Source organism: Carya illinoinensis, chromosome 15, assembly GCF_018687715.1.
Source record: "Carya illinoinensis cultivar Pawnee chromosome 15, C.illinoinensisPawnee_v1, whole genome shotgun sequence".
NCBI lineage: Eukaryota > Viridiplantae > Streptophyta > Magnoliopsida > Fagales > Juglandaceae > Carya > Carya illinoinensis.
This window is the reverse complement of record NC_056766.1, coordinates 5,514,510-5,540,454: the sequence shown is the minus strand read 5'-3', so window position 1 is coordinate 5,540,454 and position 25,945 is coordinate 5,514,510. Positions and strand designations below refer to the sequence as shown.

The 25,945-nt window shown below is 35.5% G+C and overlaps 3 protein-coding genes across 7 annotated transcripts; 1 reads left to right on the top strand and 2 right to left on the bottom strand.

Moving 5' to 3' along the window:
* The first annotated feature begins 290 nt into the window (after positions 1-290).
* Positions 291-3,541, top strand: LOC122297334 (1-aminocyclopropane-1-carboxylate oxidase 5-like). 2 transcript variants are annotated; one of them, XM_043107371.1, is made up of 3 exons: positions 291-1,436; positions 1,612-1,841; positions 2,180-3,541. In XM_043107371.1, exons 1-3 carry the CDS (start codon positions 1,335-1,337, stop codon positions 2,772-2,774), a joined length of 927 nt encoding a protein of 308 aa, XP_042963305.1. In that variant the 5' UTR covers positions 291-1,334; the 3' UTR covers positions 2,775-3,541. The 2 variants fall into 2 exon arrangements, with proteins under 2 accessions (XP_042963305.1, XP_042963304.1); XM_043107370.1 differs by having other exon boundaries at positions 292-1,841.
* A 133-nt stretch (positions 3,542-3,674) lies between these two features.
* Positions 3,675-13,009, bottom strand: LOC122297332 (NAD kinase 2, chloroplastic). Of its 2 annotated transcripts, XM_043107365.1 has the most exons (8): positions 12,499-13,007; positions 9,504-11,456; positions 8,549-8,670; positions 8,310-8,451; positions 7,999-8,223; positions 7,692-7,766; positions 5,593-5,694; positions 3,675-4,121 (listed from the first exon to the last, which is right to left on the bottom strand). In XM_043107365.1, the coding sequence occupies exons 1-8, from the start codon at positions 12,766-12,768 to the stop codon at positions 3,918-3,920; spliced, it is 3,093 nt and encodes a 1,030-aa protein (XP_042963299.1). In that variant the 5' UTR covers positions 12,769-13,007; the 3' UTR covers positions 3,675-3,917. The 2 variants fall into 2 exon arrangements, with proteins under 2 accessions (XP_042963299.1, XP_042963300.1); XM_043107366.1 differs by lacking the exon at positions 5,593-5,694 and having other exon boundaries at positions 12,499-13,009.
* Positions 13,010-14,247: 1,238 nt separating this feature from the next.
* Positions 14,248-23,734, bottom strand: LOC122297333 (ubinuclein-1-like). Of its 3 annotated transcripts, none has more exons than XM_043107368.1 (13): positions 23,184-23,734; positions 21,789-21,875; positions 21,432-21,524; positions 21,223-21,299; positions 19,480-20,080; positions 18,163-18,256; positions 17,954-18,063; positions 17,726-17,809; positions 16,909-17,034; positions 15,837-15,974; positions 15,704-15,751; positions 15,055-15,156; positions 14,248-14,958 (listed from the first exon to the last, which is right to left on the bottom strand). In XM_043107368.1, exons 1-13 carry the CDS (start codon positions 23,424-23,426, stop codon positions 14,482-14,484), a joined length of 2,280 nt encoding a protein of 759 aa, XP_042963302.1. In that variant the 5' UTR covers positions 23,427-23,734; the 3' UTR covers positions 14,248-14,481. The 3 variants fall into 3 exon arrangements, with proteins under 3 accessions (XP_042963302.1, XP_042963303.1, XP_042963301.1); XM_043107369.1 differs by having other exon boundaries at positions 17,726-17,812; positions 21,789-21,869; XM_043107367.1 differs by having other exon boundaries at positions 17,726-17,812; positions 23,184-23,733.
* Positions 23,735-25,945: the final 2,211 nt, after the last annotated feature.

Sequence of the window (25,945 nt, the reverse complement as noted above, 5' to 3'; positions counted from 1 at the left end):
TTTCTGATTATTAATTAAAACAAAAATTATTCTCTCCTACCCAAAAAAAAAGGAACAAAAAAACTGTCATGAAGTCCTGATCATCATCATCACACACACACACACACACACACACATATATATATATATATTATATACAGAGCTAAGTTGACTATCTATATATAGCTTTATTTATAAAAAAAGTCTTCATGCACCTTAATGCTAGCTGCTGCCTTCCTTAACCCACAATCAATGCCTACAAATGATCAGTATATGATCAGTTTAATGATATCGCAACAACTCCTCATCAAAAAACCATTTCAATGTCTAAAAAGTCAGAGCTAGCTGGGAGGGTATATATATCTAGCATTAATACAAGAACATATATATATATAATATTAATGCATGCAAGTAGTCAACACGATCCATCGTCGATGAACCCTAACTAGCTCGCTCTAGCTAGTCGGCAGATGTTTAAACTACAAGTAAAACTACATATATTATATATATATATCATGTGTACATCTTGAAAATTTAAACTTGATGGTGATTATCCTGTGCAAGATCAAGATTAATGGTCATGTGTGTGAACTTGATGGTGATTATCCTGTGCAAGATCAAGATTAATGGTCGTGTGTGTGTGTGTGTGTGTGTGTGTATGGGATCAGATTCAATTCATTGGAAACTGGTAGTACATGCATGCATGTCATGCACCTTGCCTAGAGAAGTCAATATAATAAACCAATCCCTAAGTTTGTGCCATGTAACTCATCCATGGCTTCACACTTCTTAATTAGTTGGTTAAGGAAACCTTGATCTCATGACCACTATTAGTTGATCTATATTCAAGCCATTTTTTATCAGAAAAGAGAGCTGAAATCCTTTAGGATGTAACCATGCAACCCCATTAAAGGATATATGAACTAAGTGTATAACCTTAAGAGAATTACCATGATATATATTTGCCACGTGTCAGTTAATCAAATTGGCTTATGTAATTAATGACCTAACTAAGGAAACTAGAAAATGACCTGCATCATGTTATGGATTTTAAATTAAAGATCATGGCCATATATGCTTGTGTTGTGGGTTACCTTCAAAAGGCATTGACCTTGTATCTTATGTAAAACCTAATGCGTCACCGTCCCACACCTTTCCCCTTACAAAAAAATAAACAATACATGCTTAAAAATTATGTGGTTGACATCCAATTTGCATGCATGGCGGGAAGCTTTATTATAAATAGGATCAAGGACCCTCTCTTCCAAACCACAAAACTGTGCACATACAGTACTTATTAGAACAAGCAACTTAGATCTCTCTCCCTCTCTACCTCTGCTTCTTGTTTTGCTTCAATGACGATCCCAGTGATTGATTTTTCAAATCTCAACGGCGAGGAGAGGGCCAAGACAATGGCTGAGATCGCTAACGGATGCGAGGAGTGGGGATTCTTCCAGGTACGTGCTTTTCTCTATCACTACTACTTCCTCTGCAATGACCACTCGCCCCCACATCACGTCTCTTCCATGCATGGATGTAGCCTCTGCAGCTTGTAGATTTATTTTGTTTGATGCATATTTTTTATGTTTCACAAGAGTTTTTAAGGTTTCATTACCATCATTATTGTTACAGCTGGTGAACCATGGAATTCCAGAGGAGCTCCTTGAAAGGGTAAAGAAGGTCTGTTCCGAGTGCTATAAGCAGGAAAGAGAAGAAAAATTCAAGAAGTCAACACTAGTGAAGCTGTTGAATATTGAATTAGTTGAAAAGAAAAGCGGCAACAAGTTGGAGAATGAGGACTGGGAAGATGTCTTCACTCTCCTAGACGATAACGAGTGGACATCTGAAACCCCGGGATTCAAGTAAGAAGCACTACTGCCTTATTTATTTCTTAATGATCATTAAGCTGGAACTAAGGAAAGAAACTCGTACGGCTGAAGATTCTGATCAGTTCTCTCCAAGTTCAGAGAAACTTGGTTGCTGACAGACTGAAATTAAAAGGCTCAAAATTATGAACTCTAAATTCTAGAATAACTTGTCATTTGTTAATACTGATGCAGTATGGCCATATTCAACTCTAGCCAAAACCATGCATGGAAACTTTCATGGGAATTCATTTTAGTATAAGTTAGAAATGACTCAACCTTAATAACTTGTGCAGTAGTATGCTGATATCATTAGCCTTTGACACTGATGACAGGGAAACCATGACTGAATACCGAGCAGAACTGAAAAAATTGGGCGTGAAGGTCATGGAAGTGATGGATGAGAATTTAGGTCTACCCAAGGGATCCATCAAGAAAGCATTTGACGGTGAAGAAGGCAGTGCCTTCTTTGGCACCAAGGTAAGCCACTACCCCCCATGTCCAAATCCCGAGCTGGTGAATGGTCTCCGAGCTCACACCGACGCTGGAGGCGTCATCCTACTTTTCCAAGATGACAAGGTGGGAGGTCTTCAAATCCTCAAAGACGGAGAATGGATTGATGTTCAGCCCTTGCCAAACGCCATTGTCATCAACACTGGAGATCAGATTGAGGTCTTAAGTAATGGTCGATATAAGAGTGTCTGGCACCGAGTTTTGGCCACGCCAGATGGAAACAGAAGATCAATTGCTTCATTTTACAATCCCTCCCTTAAAGCCACCATATCCCCTGCACCTCAGCTGGTGGAGAATCTTAAGAAAGAGGTGGATCAAGCTTACCCCAAGTTTGTGTTTGGCGACTATATGTCTGTGTATGCTGAGCAGAAGTTCCTCCCAAAGGAACCAAGGTTCCAAGCTGTGAGGGCCACGTAAGAAGCAAAAACATTTATCTTCCCACAAGATTACATACATATAACATATATATGGACCTTTTTTTACCTTTTTAGTTTATTGTGAGCTTAGGGATGAAGATTTGCCAACAGGCAAAGGATACCAGTGGCTTGTCTTTCTCTGTACGTACTTTCGTTAAGGGAGGACAGAAAGCTAATATGGGTACTAGCGTGTTTGTTTCTGATTGCTGTTTTTCTTTCTTCGTTATGTAATAATGGGATGCTTAAATCCACATGTCAAGGTTTGCTTTGTGTAATATAATTATATAAATTGAGCTTTTGGGTATATATTGCTTTCAAGGGTTTCTTTTTCTTGCTACAGATTATGGAATAATGCTTAAGGGACCATCTTAAGGTCGTTTTCTTTCATTAGCAATAATATATCAAGACTGCCCGTACATACAGTTCTTTTGAGTATGTCGTCTTGAAACACAAATTTAATTGGACTTTTTCTAGGAAGACATGGTAAAACCATTGTACCTGGCCAACCACTTGAACAAGTTGTGTTTCTTCCAGTACCTCATCAGCTTGCAGCTTAGCCAAAATTTGAAAAATAGCAATAGAAATATGGAAAAACTGAGAGAATAGAAAATGCATCAGCTCGATCTGTTCAGTTTGCATAAATACTAGATATAATAATCGGGTAAAACTGTTTCGATTGGAGGAAATTGAAAGGAAGAACACGTGAAATTCACAACCAAAAAACAAAAGGGAAAAAAAAAAACAAACAAATTAACAAACAAACTATTGAAAATAACTTCCCGTCGTATAATAGTCCATAGATCCTTATGTGGTGTTATTTAACATTTCACAAAGAAATAAAGTTAATAATACAGGAAGTGATCAAACAAACATCGATCAACTTTCAGTTGCAAAGAGGACCTATAAAATTAGATCTTTATTGCTGTGTAACAGATCATGGCAGTTAACATGAATTACATTTTCTCATACTGGCAAGAGGAAAACTGGGGGAAGTGGCAAACCCTATCTTCATGTGGGAGCCAATGTGGGAATGGATATTTACTATTTGTAAAGTCAAATTCTCTTTCTTTAATCTCAATTTATAATATGTACAGTATGTTTACAAGAACCTCAGTACTCTGGCATGGCAAGAGATTAGGTTTCTTCAAAGGGCCTTTTGATCAAGCCTCTCATTCCAATTTAGACAGCGAATCAAGCTGTGAAACCAATCGCATGTCTGGTCAGACTTGTTGACTGTTGGAAGTGGGTGCCGACTCATATGTATTTGTACAGAATCTCCTCTTGAGAGTTGCTGCCTTCTCTTCCCATCGAAAGAAACCCATGCATTGCTTCTAGCATCCTCTGGAATCTGTCAAATACAACCATGTTAATACTACTAACAAAGAATATAACTGGCAAGAACTATGATCAATAAGCCAAACTTTGCTATCAACCTAAAACATGGAATAGCAGTTATTGCATCATATTCAAGGCAACTTCATGGGATGTGGAACGGTTTTAGACCTGAGATCAAATTTGGCATAAAAGTTTTTGTTCTTCCCAGAGACCGTCTTAAAGAAATAGGAGTTCACAAAAGATGAAATAGAACTACCAAACGGACACAAATACAAGTATAACAATTTACATATGGGTACAAGTAACAGAACACAGAATACTTTGAACTACTCTTTTGTGTATTGGGGTCACACCCCCCATTTGGCCTTCTGTTTTCTAACCATTTTCTTAATTTTCACAAAGAAACAAAAGATGATTCTTTGTTCTTACAGTTCATTAGGCCTCATCTCATGGTTTTTTTTTTTTTTTTTTTTTTTTTTTTTCCATAGAGAGAGGAACTAAGTCATAACTGCTTGTCCCACCGTCATTGTAAACCTTTTACCACTCCGCAGCCAAACAAGAGAGTGAAATGACTATATGTATTTTAACTTGGCTAACGACTATATACAAAGATACTGGACGTAATTTATTAGAACATATTTTTATGAAACTCCCAGGATTAGGATCAAGGGAAAACCATATCTGGCAGATGACTGACAGAAGGATATACTTCTGGATTCATCCCAAACTGTTTGGCATATATCTAACTCAGAGAATCCACAACTAGACATGGAATTCCCATAAAGCCACATGCCTCCCTCAGAAAGTCCACCACCTCCCAAGTTGAGTTTCCAAATTGCACTTGTCATTGTGTTAATAATTGTATGTACCTTTTCGCCATCCAGGGACACATATGGACATTGTATGATTTAGAGCTCTAAATGCATACTGTTTAGAACTATCTAAGTAACCAAGTCGAACTAGTTTGGTTCTCCAACACTTGATCAATTCCTGATATATGGTTCAATATGGAAATAAGCAACATCAGAATCAGAGAGATTGGAAAATATCCCCTCAAAAAGATGTTAGCGTAAATGGGCATCAGAAAGGGCAACTCCAAGATTGAATCCCCAGATCTAACACGCAGCCATTTAACAGAACTTTATAAACATGTCAAAAGAACAGAAATAGCAGAAAAGTAAAGAAACCAAAATATTTATGTTCCTTCTTGCTTCTTCCAAAATGTGGCATTTCCTTGAACGAAATAAAGATGAATAAACAGAAATGAATGGAGAGAATTTTCTTGCTCGACATCAAAAGCACACTGTGCTCTCTAAGTGCCAACTCAGTTCAACAAAAGCACCATCCCTTTTTCTACAGTTTAAGAACTAAAGGTGGCAAAAAGAAAGATAGTACTTAGTTAAAGCCAAAATTTTCGCTAAGATATCTCCAGATTAAGAGCTAAAGACCCAAAATATCTAGTTCCTAGATAATCAATAGCATACCTTCAATTCCAGCCTTACAGAATCTGGAAGTATAACCGGTCTAAATGAGAGGGAGTGTGGGCATATTGGTGTGAAGAGCATGCAAGGAACATTTGGATGCACCTGAACAACAACCAGTGATAGTATTTGTAATTGCCGGATTGAACTTATATATTTTTCAATAAGAACATTTGTTTACACTGCAATGAGTATGAGAGGCACAACAATAGTGGAATTTATTTATTGAATTACGTAAAACACACACCTCTGAAATTTAATATATGCAATTAGAATGTGACAAAATGATAGAGTAGATATGTAGCTGCTGAAGGGATATTTCTTCTTCCTTCCTACTTTCAGTGGTGGACCTAAATGTATCTAAGGTTTTTGAAAATTAAAATATACCCTAATTTTAATCATAATTTTATAAATACAGAAAATGCCCCGCCCCCGCGGCTGCGGGCGCCGCCCCAAAAAAAAAAAAAAAACTTATAATCTCCATATGCTCTACAAAATTTTATAAAATTTCAATATACTTAGAAATGTCTCTCCAACTTTTTTCCTATAATCTCATAATTTTGTATAATTTCTATACATTATTTATTTTCAAGAGTGTGGTCTCACCAAAATTAAATTAAAACTAAGTTTAGGAGAAATAATAAACTTATTAATATGGATCCCAAAGTTTTTTGTTATACAATATTAGGCTTCTTAATATAAAATCCAAAGTAAAAATACAACAAAAAATCATTTAAGGTTGGTGATCTATATGGAAAATAGTTGAGAGGTTTTATCGATCCTCTAGACTTCATTGATCAAGAAAAAACTTATTTAAGATCTATATTATAGTATTATATGCTTAATGTGACATGAAAATATCTAGAGTTTGCATGAAACTTAATAAACTAGCTTACATACTAGAATAAAAGATAACATTCTCAAATATCACTTGATAATTTATATGAAGCAAATAAATTCTAAATATTTCATTATAAAAATAATAATAGATCATTATTATTCCATGAACATTATAGTTAAAAATCTAAAACATATATTAAGATGTTGTATTTTTAGAATCTTATTTCTATGTGTAAATTGCAAATTATCGAGATCTAATTTTATATATATGTTTTTTAGTTTTGAATCTTAATGTGTCGCACATTAGAAAATTCCCCCCCCCCCCCCCCCTCTCAAGAAAATTGTTGGTTCCGCCACTACCTACTTTGCAGAGAATTCAAGACCTTCAGATGATAGATTCTAAGAAAAATGTGCTTTTCATACGCTAGAAATTGACTGGTGATGCAGATACATGTCCAATGTGGAATGAGCAATCATCAAATGTAAAGGGTTCTATAGAAGAAACATTGGAGTTCCACCACCATCTTCCCATTGTCCTAGAATTTCAGCCATTGCTTTCTCACCAAAGACACCAAAAGAGGCAAGACAAGACCATCTTTCCAATGCTCTGAAAGATCAACCACCCTACGAGGTTGATCTTTCAAAGTGTTACAAAAATAGCATTCCATAAAACACTAGCCACTTCACAATGTAATAAAAGACAATCGATCAACTAGAAGAGAAATATCTGCTAAGCCTGTGCATAAGGAGGATGAAGGCATTTTCTGCAGACATCCGACCACTGGGGTTCCTATAATGGTTAGATATCTTTGATGTCATCAAGGACTTGTGGCCATTAAGATTCATAGCCACCAAACAAGATTTAGGAGTAAGCTGAACCCAACCCAGTCAATCCGTGCACCAAACACCACATCAATGTCACTACCAACCATGAAGCTACCAATTTTAGTATAATCATATAAGAGAGGGGGGCCAGGGAGCGAGATTTGCATTAAGAGCATATATCTAACTGCCAAAGTAAATAGATGGCTCCAGGACCAAATGATGTTTACTTTGCTTTTAAATTATACACCGACACAATGTAATAGCTTTTTCTAACACAAATGGCAGTTCTGACCTCTTATCTTCAGGTCAAGAAAAACAAGCAAATGGCCGTTTTAAAAGCTTAGGTCTAGTGAAAACTAAAAAAGACAATTTGCAATCAATTATATCCATTTACCAATAATAATATAACCATGACTCGAATAAAAAGCACAGCTTACCATGGAACCTCCTGCAGCTGTAGAGTAAGCAGTACTTCCTGTAGGGGTGGCTACAATGACTCCGTCACCTTGTACCTAAAGAAATAGTATTTGTCATTAAAAGCCTGGCAATTTCATAAACTTATCTTTTCTTATTTGCATTAAAGTTTTAAACATGATATGTTGCATAAATGGTGACCACTGCTTTAGATTAAGTGAATGGTGGACTTCGTAATTGGAGAGAGCAGGTAACAACTCCTCAGTTCACATAAGAGTCAAGGGAATGAACTTCTTTTTTCTGCTTAAGAAATGAATTCACTAATCTCACCTTGGTTATGAGTCGGTCGTGTTCATAGCATTCAATTTTAGAAAGATATGGATTAGAACCCCGATCGACAACAACCTCATTTAGAACATCAAATACTTTCCCAGGCACCGCTTTACCATTTCGAAAAATTTCACATCGAAGACGCATTCTGAGAGTTATATAGACACCATCCAGAGTATCATTTCCATGGATGACCTGTCTTAAGTCTTGCTTATAATCTTCAAACTATAACAAAAGAAATATACTAGGATTCAGAAAATATAGCTGATTGTGGGAAAAGAAAAACGCAAAAGTTGAGTTCAGAAGCTTACAGCGTGGGAAGTCAGAAATCCAAGAGATCCAAGATTAAATGAGACAACAGGAGGCACAGCACCTCTAAATAAATTTGATGCATGGAGTATAACCCCATCACCACCCAAGCATGCCACAAAGTCAATCCTCTCATGCAGATCACTAGATTAAGGGCATCCAATAGGTCAGCAAGCTCCAGAAGTACAGGGACCTTAACAAAATCTTCAATTATTTGTTATTAAATCAAAGAGTTCCCTACCTGGTGTCTTGACTATAAAAGGTCTGCACAAATCCAAACCCCGGGATTCTAGCAAATATATCATGCACATAAGGTTCCACAAGAACGTTCATTTTCTCTTGGTAATACAAGAAAGTGGCAACCTGAAAACCCAATGCAATAAATACAGTTAAGAAATAAGCCATGAAAAGACTGAATAAGTGAATGTGGAGGAAACCGTAACCACTTACATAAATAGACAGATATATTTCGCTAGACCCACAGAATTGGGTAATGGTGCTTCCTCTTGAATACCACTTTGCTAGGCAAAAGACCCATACCCGAGAGAAGTACCACTAAGAACCTCTGCCGATTAATTGAGTCTTTCATTTTAATTTTACAAATAAAGTGGTCGCATCCCTATTGCTTGATTTGTTTTATATGTGTATCCAACCCTCTCTGTTCCAAACAAAAATGAGGTGCTTTACTTTTTGAGGTGCCCCAAAATATATCAAGGTTTCAAAAATTGATACATTTCTCCATTTAACTTTCCATATTACCTTTAAAATTGAATTTTTTCATATATGAACCCTCCTTTTATTTGAACCACAGTATTTTTTTTTTTATAGGTATTTTAAGGAATATAATGTTTATTTTTCTTTAATAAACTGTATGCCATTTGTGAACTCCCATCAACTATGGGATGAAGTAAGTACATTTCCATCTATGACTGGAAGCTTAAAACATATATTTAAAAAAAACCACTATACCATGAAGAGAAATTCTGTTAACAATCTACAAACATAACAGTGAAAGAAAGAGAAAAAATAATCAAAGGAGCATAAACATATTGTTTATATATATATATATATATATATATTTTTAAAGAAAAGGAAGTCACATGTCCAATAGTGACCCCGTCAAATATATTGTTTATGTACAAACATATTCTTTTACATAAACAGAATGTCATTTGCTAACAAGATTTCTAATGTACCTCTTTTGCTTCTTCCATGAGCTCTTGCCCTAGTTTCTTTAACAGCAATACAGTCTTTGGTGTTGATTTCCACATAAGCATCTGCTGCTGGGTACTAGGATGAGTGAAGGCCAAAGACGATTCAGTCACCTTTTCTCTGGCACAAGAGTGTCCATCTGTCCGAACTAAAAACATCTCTGCTTTCTTTCTTGATTGAACCCTTACAACACCAGTTGTAGAAGCACACATATTACCTTCAATTGGCCCCAGATCATCATTAGCTGAAATTAAGGCAGGCCCACCATTGCTCTTCCGATCCTTTAGTATTGATTGGGATCTCACAGTCTCATCAAAGTTAGTATTCACAACAGTAGAGATATTAGTTTCTGTCATCACAGAAGGCCTATCCACTTGGTCCAGTCCATTCACATCTGGACCAACAGAAACCTTAATATCACCAATCAAATACTTCTCGTCATCAGCAGGTGATTTCTGGGTCTCTGGAAAAAGAGTCTTTCCATTGAGTGATCCATTGGGACCTCCCGACTCCAGAGGCTGTGACATAGTGTCAGCACGAACAATATCACCTTTCCTCATTGTTCCATTATGCGCATCTCTAGAAATTCGTAATATTTGGAATCCTTTCAACTGATCATTTTTATAAGTAGAAGGTGAGATCTTTCTGCTCCTAAAAAACCTAGACATTTCTTTTTTGGAGAAAACATTGCATGTAGGAACCTGGGCCTTCAGAGGGTCAGTATCTATGGTGAAGTTTGCTGGGGATCCTACTCCATTATCAGCTAATTCTGATGGCATACCTTGGACAGAAACAATGCTGCTGAGGGCCCCATTACTGCTTTGATGCTTCTTACCCTTGTATGGAGAGACTTTTTCGTAGGATACACCATTTGGACCCAAAGACTCCTGCATCAACCCACTCTCCTTTTCCAGTTGAGAGCTTTCTTCAAAAATGCAAGGCTCCTGCATTTTTCTCATTCCATCAGCATCTTGTAATAAAAAACCATTGGAAGCTACTGGTTGACCAGAGACAGACTGCTGTGAACAGCGAGACATGAACTGCCTCCATCTGGAGATCATGGCCAAAGTTCTCTTTACTCCTTCCTTACTGTGAAGATATATGGGCTTCTTGCTGTAATCTGAAACTAAAGATGCAAACTTCTCGACCTGCTCCATTGAAGGTGAGGTCCCAACTTCAACAGGAATTTTGACCAGTTCAATTTTCCCAGATAGAACAGCATCATCTAGAGCTGCTTGATAAAAGTTGTCTGTTATTGTCTCTGCTCTAAGGTCTACAATTGTTTTGTATCCTTTTTTAACTAACCACTTCAGGCCTTCTTCTGTTACCTGACCACCCATCCAAAAAGCTACCTCAGAATCTTTGGACCATATGTCCTCTTTAGAAGTCGAAAAATAAACAGGATTCCAATTTGCAAACAGCGTATGGCATGGATAATTCTCCCCCCGAGGAAAACCAGAATCATAGCAGACGTTCTTCAGTCTCTGAAGTTTCCTCCATACATCCAAGCTTCGATCATCATCAGGCGTCAGATAGTTTTCAAGAGCAATATGCAAGCTCTCACAACACCTTTTCATCTCGCTCCTAAAAATGGCAAGTGGAGGAAGTTTATCTTCAACTGAGCTTACATCTCCAACCCAAAAGGAATTTTGAATTGAGGATCTTCCAGAAAGGACGTCCTCTCTCCCTTTGTTAAGAAGGGACACCATGCAACCAAGCACAGAGACTATTTTATCTTCCAATAGAGGTTTTTCCTCTGGTGTGAAATCATATGAAACGCTACATTCACCAGTCAATGGATTGCACAATGTATCCATTAGTGCAGTATGAAGCCATTCAGTGGTTCTGAAGATTCTACAATATGCCTCAACCTCTGCAATATCCCCAGGAACTGGACCAATCCAAGGTGCCTGTGATGGGTCATGAGACCGAAAAGTCTTCGCATGCAAATAAAGCAGTCAGTCTATGACATGAAACTTATCTTAGGGTTGAGTCTCCATTAAACATATGCAAGAAAGCAAATGATCAAGTATCAAACCAGGAAATTTTGGAAACTGATATACCATTCAGAGGAAGGAAATGAGTGCTTAAACGAAGATAAAATGACCAAAAACAGCATTATAGTCCTCTTCTTTTATGATGAGGAAACCCAAAGACCGTGCAACAACATGCCTTTTATCTAATTAAACCACGAATCCATGTAACGTGCCCAAATCACACGGATTAGGTAAATTACCAAATTTTTACCCTAGAATTTTTTGCAGAACCTTAGACAAGACCAAGGCCCTTACCACTTGATCAACCCTAGGGCTTACCAACAATAGCATTATAAGGCACAGACGCAGCAGGGCAAACTTTCTTGTCAGACCAAATGGAGATTGCGTTTTATATCAGATATAAAGGCCGTATCATATTGTTTGCGACTTAATTGTAGAAAAAATAAATAACAAAAGCAGACAACTGCTCTAGTTTGTGATGATAAAAAACAATTCAAAGAAAAGCAAAGCGACGTAATAGCTCAATTTGGGCTTCCGAACATTTAAAAACATCGGCTAACGCAATACAACAATTCAAAATGCAAGGACATCCAATTACAGCACTACTAGTCATAAGTGCCTGGAAAACGAATGGGTTTTTTTAGTTCAAAACTGCTCTCCAACCATGGCCTCCATTAGTAAATTGACCGCAAGTATATCATATCTTGTCACCAAAACCGGTAGCACCAATCAGCCTACGGTTTCTCCGCCCACAATAACGAAGCAAAAAAAAAAAAAAAAAAGGCTTGATCGAACCCGTTACAATTTCACAAAACAAACACACAACCCACATCTTCAAGCAACAAAATTTTCCAAAAATATCATCCTCAGCTCACTCAGTCAATTCATCAAATATCCACGAGCTCGAAGATCTAGAACGTGTAAAGAAAACCCAATAACACAACAACAAACAGCTGAATGGGTGGCAGGGAAAGCAATAAACCTGAGAGTCCAACCCGAAACTGAGGGAGAATGGCTTCGAGAGCTCCGCACTGACTACGAACTTAAGCCGTCTCTTCAATAAGTCCTTCCTCTTCAACTCGAACCCGAACCCGCAAAACTTTAGACTACCAACCGAAAACTGAGATGGTTTAGATGGACAAAAATGGGATGCTAAAGATGATGATCGTGATGAAATTCCGGTAGCCGGAGAGGAGTGGTTCATGTCGACGACGGAGATCATCACGTGGCACAAAAAGCAACGTGCCACCATGTGTGAATCAACTTCTATATGCGTTTTCTTTTCTCTTGTTTAGTCTTTATATTATAGTATGTGTGTGTGTGTATATATATATGGTAAGAATATTTGGTGATTGGAAGATGAGAAAATGTAAGATGTGGATAATATCGTTGGCGGTTGGATTTGTAACATTATTGGTTGATTGTTTTTCGTTGCTTTCTGGCTCGCTCTCTCTGATATTCTTCCTTCCTTTCGAGTTTCGGATTGGCATTATCCAGTCTCTTGACGTGATGCTTTCGGCTCCGCAACCACGGGTCATACATACGTGTCTCTGCGTTCAGATCAAAATGTAAACTTTGTTTCAAGCGAAATAATACACCTAATTTTCACGATATTTTACATAATCCTATTTAAATAAAATATATTTTTTATAAAATAATATTATTTTATAATTTTTTATAATACATAAATATTATTATATAAAAATATATCAAAAAGATTATATATATTATTATTGATGGGACATTGACTAAGAGGTTATTTAGATGATGAGATGAGATGAGATGATTTAAAATGAAAGTTGAAAATTGAATAAAATATTATTAAAATATTAATTTTTAATATTATTATTATTTTGAAATTTGAAAAAATTGAATTGAGATTTTAAAAAGTTGAAATATTTATTATATTTTGTATGAAAATTTAAAAAAAAATTATAATGATGAGATGAGATGAAAATATTGTTCAATCCAAACGGCCTCCAAGTATTATGAGCTGGTAATAAAAATTTATAATTTGAAAGAAAAATATTAGATATATAAATTCAGATGGTTTGATCTAATTATTCGAAATTAGATTAGATATATTGTATAAAATTACGTTAATTTATAAATTTATTTTGTGAGATTCATATGTAAAAGAAAGTATTTCTTATTTTGAATATGATGTACGGAACTCAAATTATAAATTGAATTCAGTTTAAATAAGTTTATATTAATTTGATGTGTTGAATTGAAACAAGTGTCCTCAACTATAATTCATAATTTCATATCGAATTGTATCAAAATTGTCAACTTGTATTTATAAATTATGTTAAGCATATAATATTGTAATAATGAATATTGTAATATATATATTTTATATGTTTATCTTTAAATAAAAACTCATGTCTCTAAATAAAAGCACGTGTCTATCCCATTATTGACCCTTCTTAAGAATGAAATTATTGACCATTATTTTTGTATTATCATTGACATTTATAGGATTGACAATCTTTCTATCATTGACCTTTTCTTATTTTCTAACCAAATGTCAAGAAGATTGAATTAGAATTCATTGAGCTTCCACTTCATATACGTTTAAAAGAAATTGTCAAATGCTTCTATATTTGCGAAAATATGACCGATCCGTTGCATTCAACAAATACTCAAAAAAGAATCGATGAAATGATATGAACAGCTACATGTAAAGCTAAAATAATAATAATAATAAAAAAAAACAAAAGATCATCTCTGCATAAGAAAATCATAGCTTGCTGCTATATCTATTGAAGAAGATAAAATCTTTAATCCACAGGGCTCCATCGAAGAACATATACTTACAAAAATGGTAAAAATCTGATGGTCATAATAATGAATGACGCACCCACCAAAAAAAAGAAAAAGAAAATAAAATAAAAGAAAAGAAATATACTTGTGTTACACAAAGATATTAAGGTGTAAACTTCTAATCGAGTTATAATCAAAGTCAGCTTGACTGCTCAACGTTTGGAGGAGTAGTTGTCTGAAGGTTTGATTTATGGGGAAGACCTGCAGCAGCCTGCTTCAGGGACTTGTGTCTCTCCTCTCCAGTTTGAGAAGGTAACTTCTCAGGTCGGTAATGGGTTTCGTTTAGGTCCAGTTCTGGCTTCCGCTTTACCTTCTTCTTTATCATTCCACCCTCTGATACCCTTGCATCATCCAGGGAATTGCTCGAGGTTCCTTTTAACTTCTCTTGTTTTATCCTGTCCAAGATAAGAGGACCATTGGTTGAGGGACTCTGCATCCTGACTGCTGCTGTTGAACTAGAAACTGGCCTGTCTGCTGAAGTTAAACCATGGCTGCCAGTTTCTGAAGATATGCGCTCTCGCATAGACTGTGGCTGCACAATTAAATTACCCTCCGCTCGAACAGTCTCCTCTATTCTAGGTGCCAGCATCTTCTTCCTTCTGATTTTTTCCTGATCCTGAATACATAATTAACAGCATAACAATTTTTTTAATCAACTTGAAGCATGAATAGCCTTGTAAACATCCAACAAGATAGAATGCAGAACACATACCTTATGTCTGCTATGCAGTACCCTCCGCCTCTCTTTTGCCTTACAAATTGCTCTTTTGATCCCATGGTTGTCCATGAAACCAACTGGCCACAATCCTGCAAGCTGAACCACAGAGAGGATTCTTGACTCAAAAAACTTGGAAATTACTCAGGAATGTTGACAATCATAATGACACTATAATCATAGCGAAATAAACTTCAAAAGCATAGAAATCATGACATCAAAGAGTCTTAAGTGTTTCAAGAGTATTTAAATGATGTAATAGTGAGTTTTACTTTACAAAAAAAAAAATCTAAGCGTATCAAAAATTTTAGGTGACAGGTAACAAAAAGAAATGAAGAGATGGAAATCAGAAAGCTTGTCAAACGAAATTGCCAGTCAACATTATTCAAATTTTGTGAGGAGAGAGACCATTCGTTCCATATCAAGCAAAAGACATTTTTTGTGCAAGTAAACCAAGCTGAAACTCAAAACCTGTACAAACTCACAAGGAAACAACTAGAGGAGCTGATTTGGACTTCTTAATTGTCTGGACATTTTTATGGTCATTTCATGTAGCTTCATTAAAACTTCAGTCGTTACGTGACAGAAGCAGCAAGATAGGCACAAGTCTGGAAATTCTGACAGTTAAAAGTAAAAATTGAATTACCTCTGCATATAACTTCCTAATTTGTGGACCTGCATCTTCATCCAGCCCCTAGATTAAGCATAAGAAGAAATAAGAAAAGTTCCCTTCACTACCAATCAACATATTTAGCAAGCAAGGGAAGAGAAATCTGTACATCAACAAAAAGGTCATAGAGATCACAAATTTTGTCTTCTAATGCAGCATCCATACTAAATTTCTTTCTAAAGACTCCTTTTTCTTCAGAACAAAATTCTTGAAAATCATCTGATGCTCCAGCTTGCTGCACAAATGCCTGAGAAAAAAAATCAAGACTAAGATTTCAGCACAAGCATCAAAGAAAACAATCTATCCGGCATTGCTCCAATAATATACACATCTTTTTACGAGAAATAAAATAAAATTATTATTGTTTCACTGGTGATAAATGAAAGAAAGAAATTTAAGATAATTTGGCCAGAATCTCTTCTTCAAAACATCATTCCTATGGGCAGTAGCTATTGATTTTGATGGGCTAAACTTTCATGATTTTCTTGTATCTATTTCCCCTTCCTAAATAGGTGATTTCTCTTATATACGTAGTATATACTTGGACAATGCCTTTTTTTTACTACTAATAAAAAATTGTAACTATAAAAAGAAAGATGGTTTGGCCAGGAGAAAGAAAGTGTAATGACTGGACCAGCAAGGGAAAAAAATGTCGGACACTCCTCTAGGATTAAAATTAAAAAAAATAAAAATAAAAACAGAAAGTAGGCATTCCAACTGTGAAAGACGCAATAGCCTCTAACTTAGCATAAGAGCAGGTCTAAGGTTCAAATCCCCTTGGGTGTAAACAATCTCTAGGGGCCATTAAACTGGGGGTTTTTCCTTTGAATTACCCGAAATGCACTTGCAGGAAACTCCTTGCTGAGGGCCTATGCACCACCGGGATTAGTCGAGACGCTCTTCTTGGACACCCGGTGCCAATCAAAAAATAAATAAAAATGATGCTGACCATGAGATGCTTTGTGAGCTAAGTGGACCTCAAAAGTAAATAGGTACGGAAAGACAAAGAAGCCCAGTCCACTATTATCTGTTGTATATTTACTCTCATCTGTCTAAAAGAAAATAGATTGGAAAAAAAAAAAAAAGCTATGTAGATGGAAAAGGGACGTCCCCGCAGAGGGGGGGGGGGGGGGGGGGGGGGGGGGGGGGCACGGGGGGTGCACATTACAAAACAATCATACCTTCGATTCCAAATAGGGCTCCCGCATTTTAATCATGTCAACTACTTCCTTCTTTGTCTGTTGAAACCTATTATCTTTCTCCTGTTTCGCTGACAGACCCATACTAATCATGACTTTCAAGTTTCTCTGTAGAAGAAAAGCATTGGATAAGTGCTAGCCATTTTTCAGTTGTTTTATAAGAATTAAAAACCCATATCATAAAACCAAAATGAGTTAATCAAACAAGACCACTAGTTAGAAGGAAAACACACATGCAGCAGATTAATACAATACAACTCTATTTGTCTAGAGAAACAACAATAGCAAAGAAACTTTATTATCTACCAAATTCAAAAAGTTCCATAATTTAAAAAAGAAGTCTATCAAAAATCTTTTTTGATGGGTAGATAGTAAAAGAGACATAAAATTGCTATTTTTTTTAAGTAAGAAATTCTTTTTTGATAAGTCTTAGGTAAGAAAGACTTTATCAATAGGAAAACACTACTTTGCCGCCTATAGTGTACCGCTTCAATTGACCGCTCATCAAAAAAAAAATTTTTTTTTTTTACTTAATTATTAAGTAAGTGATTTTTAGTGTATTGATGTATTTTTTTTATTTTTTTTAAATATTTAAATATGTTTAAAAAATATGAAAAGGAAAAAGAGAAAATTAAAAAGTGAATTGGGCGGCGGCACAGTAGTGGCACTCTTATCAATAATATAATATCAATGTACACAGAGAGCATACAACATAAACACCTAAACAATCTAGCCTTTACATGACAAATGGAGCACTAGATACCAAGAGCGATATCATTTTCATAACAGATGGCAATACCTTCAATGTTCTGAGCTGAATTAGATGTCCAAGAATACTCATAAGGCGGTTAAGTAACTCCTTGGATATTCTCCCTTGGCTTGCCTGCTGCAACCAAATAATATTACTAATAACAATGAGCTTATTGAACTTTGTCAAAGGCTTAGGGCATACAAATATATGGTCACGATGAAAATTCTCAGAACAGCACAAAACCAAGAGCCAAAATTTTAGCTCTTTTTTAAATACCGCTAGTCTAGCAACTTTTGCCAGTTTCAGCTTTATTTCTCTAGGTAATCTCCTTTTAACTGCCTGGGATGAAGAATCTGCCTCTTGATTTTCAATAGCCGGTGGCCTTGCTGTAATAAGTTACACACACAGCAATTAATTATATGCAAGAAGTTCCAAAAATTACCTTTTGTAAAAGATAGAGTTGTCATGATAATTTCAAGACTTACATTCAGCAACCATCTTCTCTAACTCTCGGATAGCCTTTTCCAGTGAACTTCTTGGCCTGGTGCTAGTATGATCCTTTCTATGTGTTGTTGATTTCTGCATAAAGTTAAGAAACAAATTAAGACTAGCACAGACATGATACACAAGGAAAAAACTACCATGATTTTTTGAAGAAGAATATAATGTAGCACTTTTTCAGAAAGAGCCAGTATATCCAAAATTTATTTGCAGCATCTTCTAGTTTTCCTTGAACTCAACCAAAGAGAATAAAAGGAGATAAAAAACAAGCTTATTTCAAGAATGCACCAAGGAAATGCCAGGTAAAAAGTATGGCTCCTGCAGCTTCACGTACTCTTTCCATGGTCGGGTTCAAAACCTAAACTTCTACAAAATTGGTCTTACATGTTTTACATATGTCAATTTCTTCAGACCTCAGTCGCTCTCTTTAAAGCCTAGCAAAAATAAATATTTTGATAAGTAAATATGACTCATGGAACCATATGGGATTGAAACTGTAGCTTCACCTTCCATCCCTTCCATATGGAGAAAGGAGTTGATTTTAATCCAAAGAAAATTGACCTAGCTAAAATATAAGACCAGTAGCTCTTCTTGAAATCTTGCATAAATGTTCATCCTCTCTAGTCATCATTCATAAAATGTGGCCTAATCAACAGGGGAAAAAGGAAGACGAGGTTCATAAAAATAACATATATTAGTTTCTCTTCTGACAAATTGATGCGCTAGTTTTATGAACCTGTTTCTCATTACACTTCAAATCTAATTAAAAAAAAAATTCCACACTTAGTTTGAAAATTAAAACAGAATTATAACCACCAAAAACAAAAATATAAATGGCAGATGTTTTTCAATAACATAAAAAATCAACCAATGCGTCAAGGGATCAAAATATGTGATTTGTACATCTCAAAAAGACATGTTAACCTCCACAACCGCACTGTCAAACACTGGAACAGCTACGTCTGTATGCCCTTCTCTTATCTCTCCCCCCCCCCCCCCCCCCCCCCCCCCCCAAAAAAAAAAAAATCCAAGTATCATTTCCTGTACCATGGATCATGAAGTGGATTTTGATCAAGCATACACCAAATAAAATACTAATGTGTTTGAGATATAGAAATGTGTGCACACGAACATCCAGTGCATACAACTGAATCCTCATCCCAGTACATAGAGTTTCAGATTTTGCCTAGCCTGGCATAACATGTCCCCATCATGATGTATGGTCTGTATGTTATGGCAATCAATGCATTAATAAAGGGAAAGGGTAATTTTTTGTTTTAATCAGATAAATAGTAACTTACTGTTGTTTGCATGGCATACTTGTCCACAGAAAAATTGTTGTCAGATGGTTCACGGATGCCATTCTTTTCTTTTGGCCTAATTGACAATTCCAACTGATCGACATTGTTCGATGGCCTTCCAGATAAAGATTTAGATTGTACATGATCACTATTGTCAAGGTATTTATGCTGTGAAGCTTCAAAGGATGCACTTGCTTCTTTCAGTTTGTCACCAGGGTTCCTAGATTGAACGACTCCTGTCTTCTGCCTATCAGCATCCCTTACTTCGGCTAGAGATACAGAAGCATCACCATTAGAAAGTTTTTGAGATACAGAGGGATCAAATATCATTTTGGCATCAACATCAACAGATTTCTTTTTGGAAGAAATTCCAGTAGCACCCAATTGATTCTGGATTTTCGCATCTTGGAAATGTTCACTTGTTACAGCCAAATTTTGTGAGGGACTAGAAGAGTCATTCTTCATATTTGCGGCTGCCGTCTTGTCCTTCCTTACATGTTTAGATGATGCATGAAATTCATCATTTCCACCGTGACCCTTTCCCAAATCTTTTCTGCGCCTCTTCTTTGGTTGCTGGTTAAGTAATACAGTAGGTTCGTTTCTTGTATGAGAAAAAACAGTTCAGTTATATGGGGAAAAAAGAAGCCAAAGATAACAGAGCTTCACTTTCTTCGATTCAACTAATTCAGAATCTACAAAATTGCCAAACAGAATGTTGGTAAAGATAAAAAAAAATTGAAAAGAAAAACCAACATTCATAACATAACCAACAAGTAACTCCAGGAGTAGGTAAAATAATGACATATAATAAATTTTTTTTTTTTTGATGAAATGATGGAAACAAGGAAACATAAAAAAATGAATGATGGAAACTCAGGTGATTTGAAATGATTGTCTGCCAGTTGAAATACTAATTCCTGACAAGGAGTTCTGCATGCTCCCATTTGTTATGCTTGGGAAGAGATGTAGGGGAACAATGAATGCAAGGTGTACGCCATATTCTTGTAGAGAAAGCTTCAAGTATAGAGCTGCAGAGGGTGCCGAGGAATTGAATAATTCTTTCAGACCTTGTGAATTCCCCATGGTTAAGGATTTATTGTACTTGAAGCTTATTGCTTGTGTGAGCATAGGATAGCCTATCTTAATGATTTTATTTTTTCCAAAAATGTCCACCATGGTAATATATGGCCATCCATCATCTATGTTTGGTGGTGGGGGGGGGGGGGGGGGGGGGTAGGAAGCAATTAACCATCATATACCATTATAAACACACATAGCTATGATCTTGAACACCTTATACAGATCAGCCCAAATAGACACATTGACCATTGACTACAATTTGCCGTACAAAAGGCACACCAGGATTTCTTTTTATCTTTTTGACAAACTAATAGGTGCCTAAATTGTTTAATATGCCGATTTAAGCCAAAAAGGGGCAAAACTAACAATTCAGTGGTGAATCTGCTCTGTCCTCAACCTTCCACTCTGCTCCACTGTACCTGATAGCTAAACTAAATCTTCAACATCCCCTCTTCTTTGTTTGGGCAATGTAACCTCAAACTAAGGCTACATACTAATGCATTGGAAAGGATCTACTGTTTGGGTAATGTGCCCTAACCTAAAAGCAGGAAAAAAAAATAGAGTATAGCTACCTAATGTGACTCTGATAAGAGTCATTTTTTTTTTTATGAATGCGACTCTGATAAGAGTCATAGAGTCAAGAAAAGGTTCATAGAAACTCACATGCGTTCCAACTTCCCCCTATTAACAAAAAACCCACCATGTTTTATAGCTGAGTTATCAACTTCAAAATATTCATCCTGCAGAAAAGATAGAGAGACATTACATAAGCAATATATACCTTTTAAGACATCAATTTCATAACAAGAATCCTACCACTTAGAGCTGCAAGACAATAAACCCAGATATACAATAAAAATGATAATACTCACCAGCTCAGCATCATCTATGAAAGAGTCTTCCGTATCATATTGATCATCATCAGGAAGATTGCGTAAATCTTCGTCATCACTACTATCCTTACCCTGAGAATTATTCATATACATATTATTATTTTTTGGATAGTTAATTATTCATATTCATATTATCATATTATATTGCACATATGCTAATATTCTTTTTTTTTTTTTTTTACCGATCAAAAAAAAATATTCTCTTGCACATCAGACAAAAGATAAATATCTCAGAATCAATTGTTCATCTTATATGTCTCAGAATCAATGATTCTGCAAAGGCATCCTAGATAAAAGAATAACAAAGGGAACAGAATGCAGAGGACATGCACATACCATGTAGAGACGTTCAATCTTCTCAATGACGGCACTAAAACGATTTGGAGCAGCTGCATCATTCTCTTCATTCTCAGTTGGCTGCCCCTAGAAGGTGAGGCACAACTAAAAAGTTAAAGTGCATAATGAAACCAAGTTTTCGTGTACAGTGAAGACACAGAAGCAGATGAATGAAAGACAATGTTTGTCGTAACCAATATGGTGTCTATACTGATGTAAATGAAGATGAGTTCACACTCTTAACACCTACAAGGTCAAGCATGCAACCATATAGAATTTTGTAAAGACCAAATGCATGTCTTCATGCTGCGGTATATGCATATAGCCATTCAAAGAAAAGACATCAATACCTGATGTATAACAAATCGTGTGGCAAGAATATGAGAAGATCATTTTTTTTGAGTATTATGTAGAATGAAAGTGGGATTAGGTTAAAAGTTTGGGAAAATCTAGTCCCAAAAAATTCTAGAGAACCATTCAGTAATCACTCGATCACCATACTTACAAAAAAAACTACTCGATCACTATGGACATAACATGCCAAACCAATCCCCAGTTCAGCCATAAAGCTCCATCGGTAGGATTAACAGTATAATTTCTTTATCCCTAGATACTTCTCTGGAATGAAGTATTTGGACGACTAGATATGGCTTGGGTCATGCCAAAAACAGTGGAGGCAGCTTTGGCTTGTTGGGCAAGCTTGAGAGGTCGGCAACCTCTTAAAGCTATATGGAAGATGATCCCTCTTTGCGTTATGTGGTGTTTGTGGCAGGAGCGCAACGAGAGGACTTTTGAAGACCAGGCGAGATCGATGGAGGAGCTTAGAGCTTTATTTTTTAGAACATTATGTAGTTGGGCTATTGCTGTTGACTTCAATGGCATGGCCCTCCACGAGTTCCTTGTCTCTATTGTGCCTACCTAGTTAGGGCATCTTGCCTATTTGTAATACTGGTTTTTGCTACTTGATTAATAAAATTTGTTTATTCATCAAAAAAAAAAAATTTCTTTATCCCTAACACGCTATTCACAACAGCAATCCCTCCAGTTAAGTTCAAAACAATACCTTAAAACTACACATACTCGGAGACAATAACAAAACAAACTAAGCATTGGACATAGTTTCCTTATATCCAAACGAATACATGAGAATAACAATCGCCCACACCCCATCAACAGAAACACAATTAACGGTAAATATGGCGTAAATGTTTCACCGAAACAAGTCAAACATTACGTCTTCCAGACAAAGCTCAATTACACCGTATCCCCATGCCAAACATACCAAAACCCAATTATGTACACAATTACAGACATTACACGGATGTATCTATATGTGTGAGTGTATGTATGTATGTATTACATGTATGTGCAGATATTAGGTTGAGAGGAACTCACCGGAACGATGCGAGACTCGAGGGCAGGGTGGACGTTGGCGGGCGCCTCCGGAACGGAGGAGGAGGTGGATCCATTGACCTTGTTAGCGTCTTTCAGAAGCTTCTTCCACGATACAATGGTGGTCTCTCCGGGTCGAAGCTCCACCGTGAAAACCTGCCGGTCTCCCGCTTTGACAAACGACGACGAAGCCCTCGAAGACTCGCCACCGCCACCGCCACCGCCAACTGCCTTCTCTTCCTCCATAAAAACGAAACAGACGGCGGCGGGTCAAGAATTCTATGGCGTCCGGATCTAAGGTTGGAAAATTGGTATACGAGACGACATACGAGAGCCCTAGCCCTAGGTAGACCGAAGGGAAAGGAAGGGAAAGGCAATTGGTTTTGAGAGAGATTGCGCGGGATACAAAATGTTTTAGTGGAGGGTTTTAATTTTTGATTAATAAAGAAGGAGTATTAAAATGATTTTTAACTGCAACATTTTCTTGCCGTTTGTTTCCTGAGAAAGTGAGAATGGGGTAAGGCAATGGGGTGGGTCTAAAGTCCAAACCCGGTTAGAATTTGGCCTATTCTAACTTCCAATATAAGCCCTTACATATTTTTATTATCCAAAAATTAAATAAATACAATAAATAAATAAAGTTATGATTGAGCCATCAGCTTAAAAACTTCCATTCCATTCCATTCAAAAAAGTGAATAAGGAAGATATTTTATATTTTATTATAAAATTTTACACATAAAAAGGACGATACTACTATACCGCCCAACGTTTTATATTTTACGGTTGGGCTGTCTTTGCCAAAAAAAATCTTTTTATATTTTTTAATATTTTTAAATATTTTTAAAAAAATAAAAAAATATATCAATATATTTAAAATCACTAAATAAAAAAAATTTTGACCAACGGTATACTCTAGCGGCCAACTACGAGTGGCATACAAGCTTTACTCCCATTGAAAAAATATTTTACATAAAATATCCTAAATATTGCAAAACTTATTTCTAACATAACACCTAACTATGGGCAAAAAAAAATTATTAAACAACCTTGAATTATTTAAAGAAATGGACACACTTTCCGCTCTCTAAAGCTCTATTTAGATTGTAAGATGGTTTCATCATATCTAATCTCATTTCAGCTCAACATCTAAATATCATAAATACAAACACTTTTTAATTTAAAATTTTTAAATTTTTCATATAATCATTACTTAATCATTACAACTTTCTCAAACTTATAAACAAAATAAAAAAATAGTTTAACTTTTTCAAATTTCAAAATAAAAATAATATTAAAAATTTATATTCTAACAATATTTTAATTTTATAATATTTTTATTCAACTTTTTTCTCTCTTTTCCCAAAACTCTATAAAATATTTTAACTCAAATTATTTCACTATTATTTACAAATTATTCTATTACTATTCACAAATTTCTTATTTCATTTCATCTCATCTCAATATCCAAATGAGGCCTAAATAATTAATATGTAAACTTTACATTACAAGCCACCAAAGCCGAAACTACTAAAAACTAATAAGGAGCACCTTCATCCAATTTTAATGGTTAAAATATATGAAAAATGTTTCAAAGTAGGTGACATGCAGGAATTGTTTTCAGATAGGCCCAGATGGTAAAAATGTTTTATCTCATCCCATCTTATTATTATAATCTTTTCAAATTCATATACAAAATATAATAAACAATCCAATTTTTTAAATCTCAAAATAATAATAATATTAAAAAATAATATTTTGTTCAATTTTTATCTAAAATTATTTCATCTCATCTTACTATGCAAATCGTAAAAGTTAAAAGTAGTATTATATACAATTATGGAATATGCAAGTTAATAGACATTGAGTTTTTTCATGTGAATCTTAACTTTATCAATTTTTTTCAAAAAAAATACATGGGACTTACACAAATCTAAGAATTGGGTCTACAGGGCAGGCTCCTACATCCATCCCTTTTGGCCCCCGCCTAAGTCAGGCAGGGGCATCCACCCGCATACGATGGGCAAATAGGTGGATTGAAACCGATTTGAAATGTCAAGGGGCGGGTGTGAGACTAGGTCTTGGGCCGAATTTCACTCATCTACCTGACCCAACATATATAATATATATCATATGGATTAAAAACACAAAACAAAAAACAAAAAAACCTACATATAAATGCTACATTTTTCATTCTCTCTTATTTCCAACTTCTTTGTCATCTTTCCTTCATTTTCTCTTCTCTCATATGTTCGTCTCTCCCTTCGTTTCATGCATCAATAGCTGTTTAGTGTGTTCACCATTAAAGGTGTATGTTGAACCCAAAATTTCAAATTTTGTGTAATTATATATCTACACATGGATTTTGATAATAACAAATGAATTCAAAGAATAAAGGAGTCTCAAACTCAAGTTGTTTACCCAATGGAGTCAAGCACATCAAGGAAACAAGTATAAGTAAGAAGGGAACAAATTCACATTAAAGTCATAGAGTAATGTTATAAATCTCTTAAAAATTTGAAATTATGATTAAGGTTCAAAATTAATATTTTATCATAAAGCATTAAAATACATTTTCCACATGTGCATAAATATTTTGAAAATTAAATTTGAAAATTTTGAAAGATGATTGATTATCATCTTTCACATGTGCATACCTTGATTAAATGGTTGAATTTTGAAAATATTAAAAATGATTGATTGTCATCTTTCACATATGCATATTTTATTTGAATATTTTCAAACGTGATTGATGCTTTTTTTGACT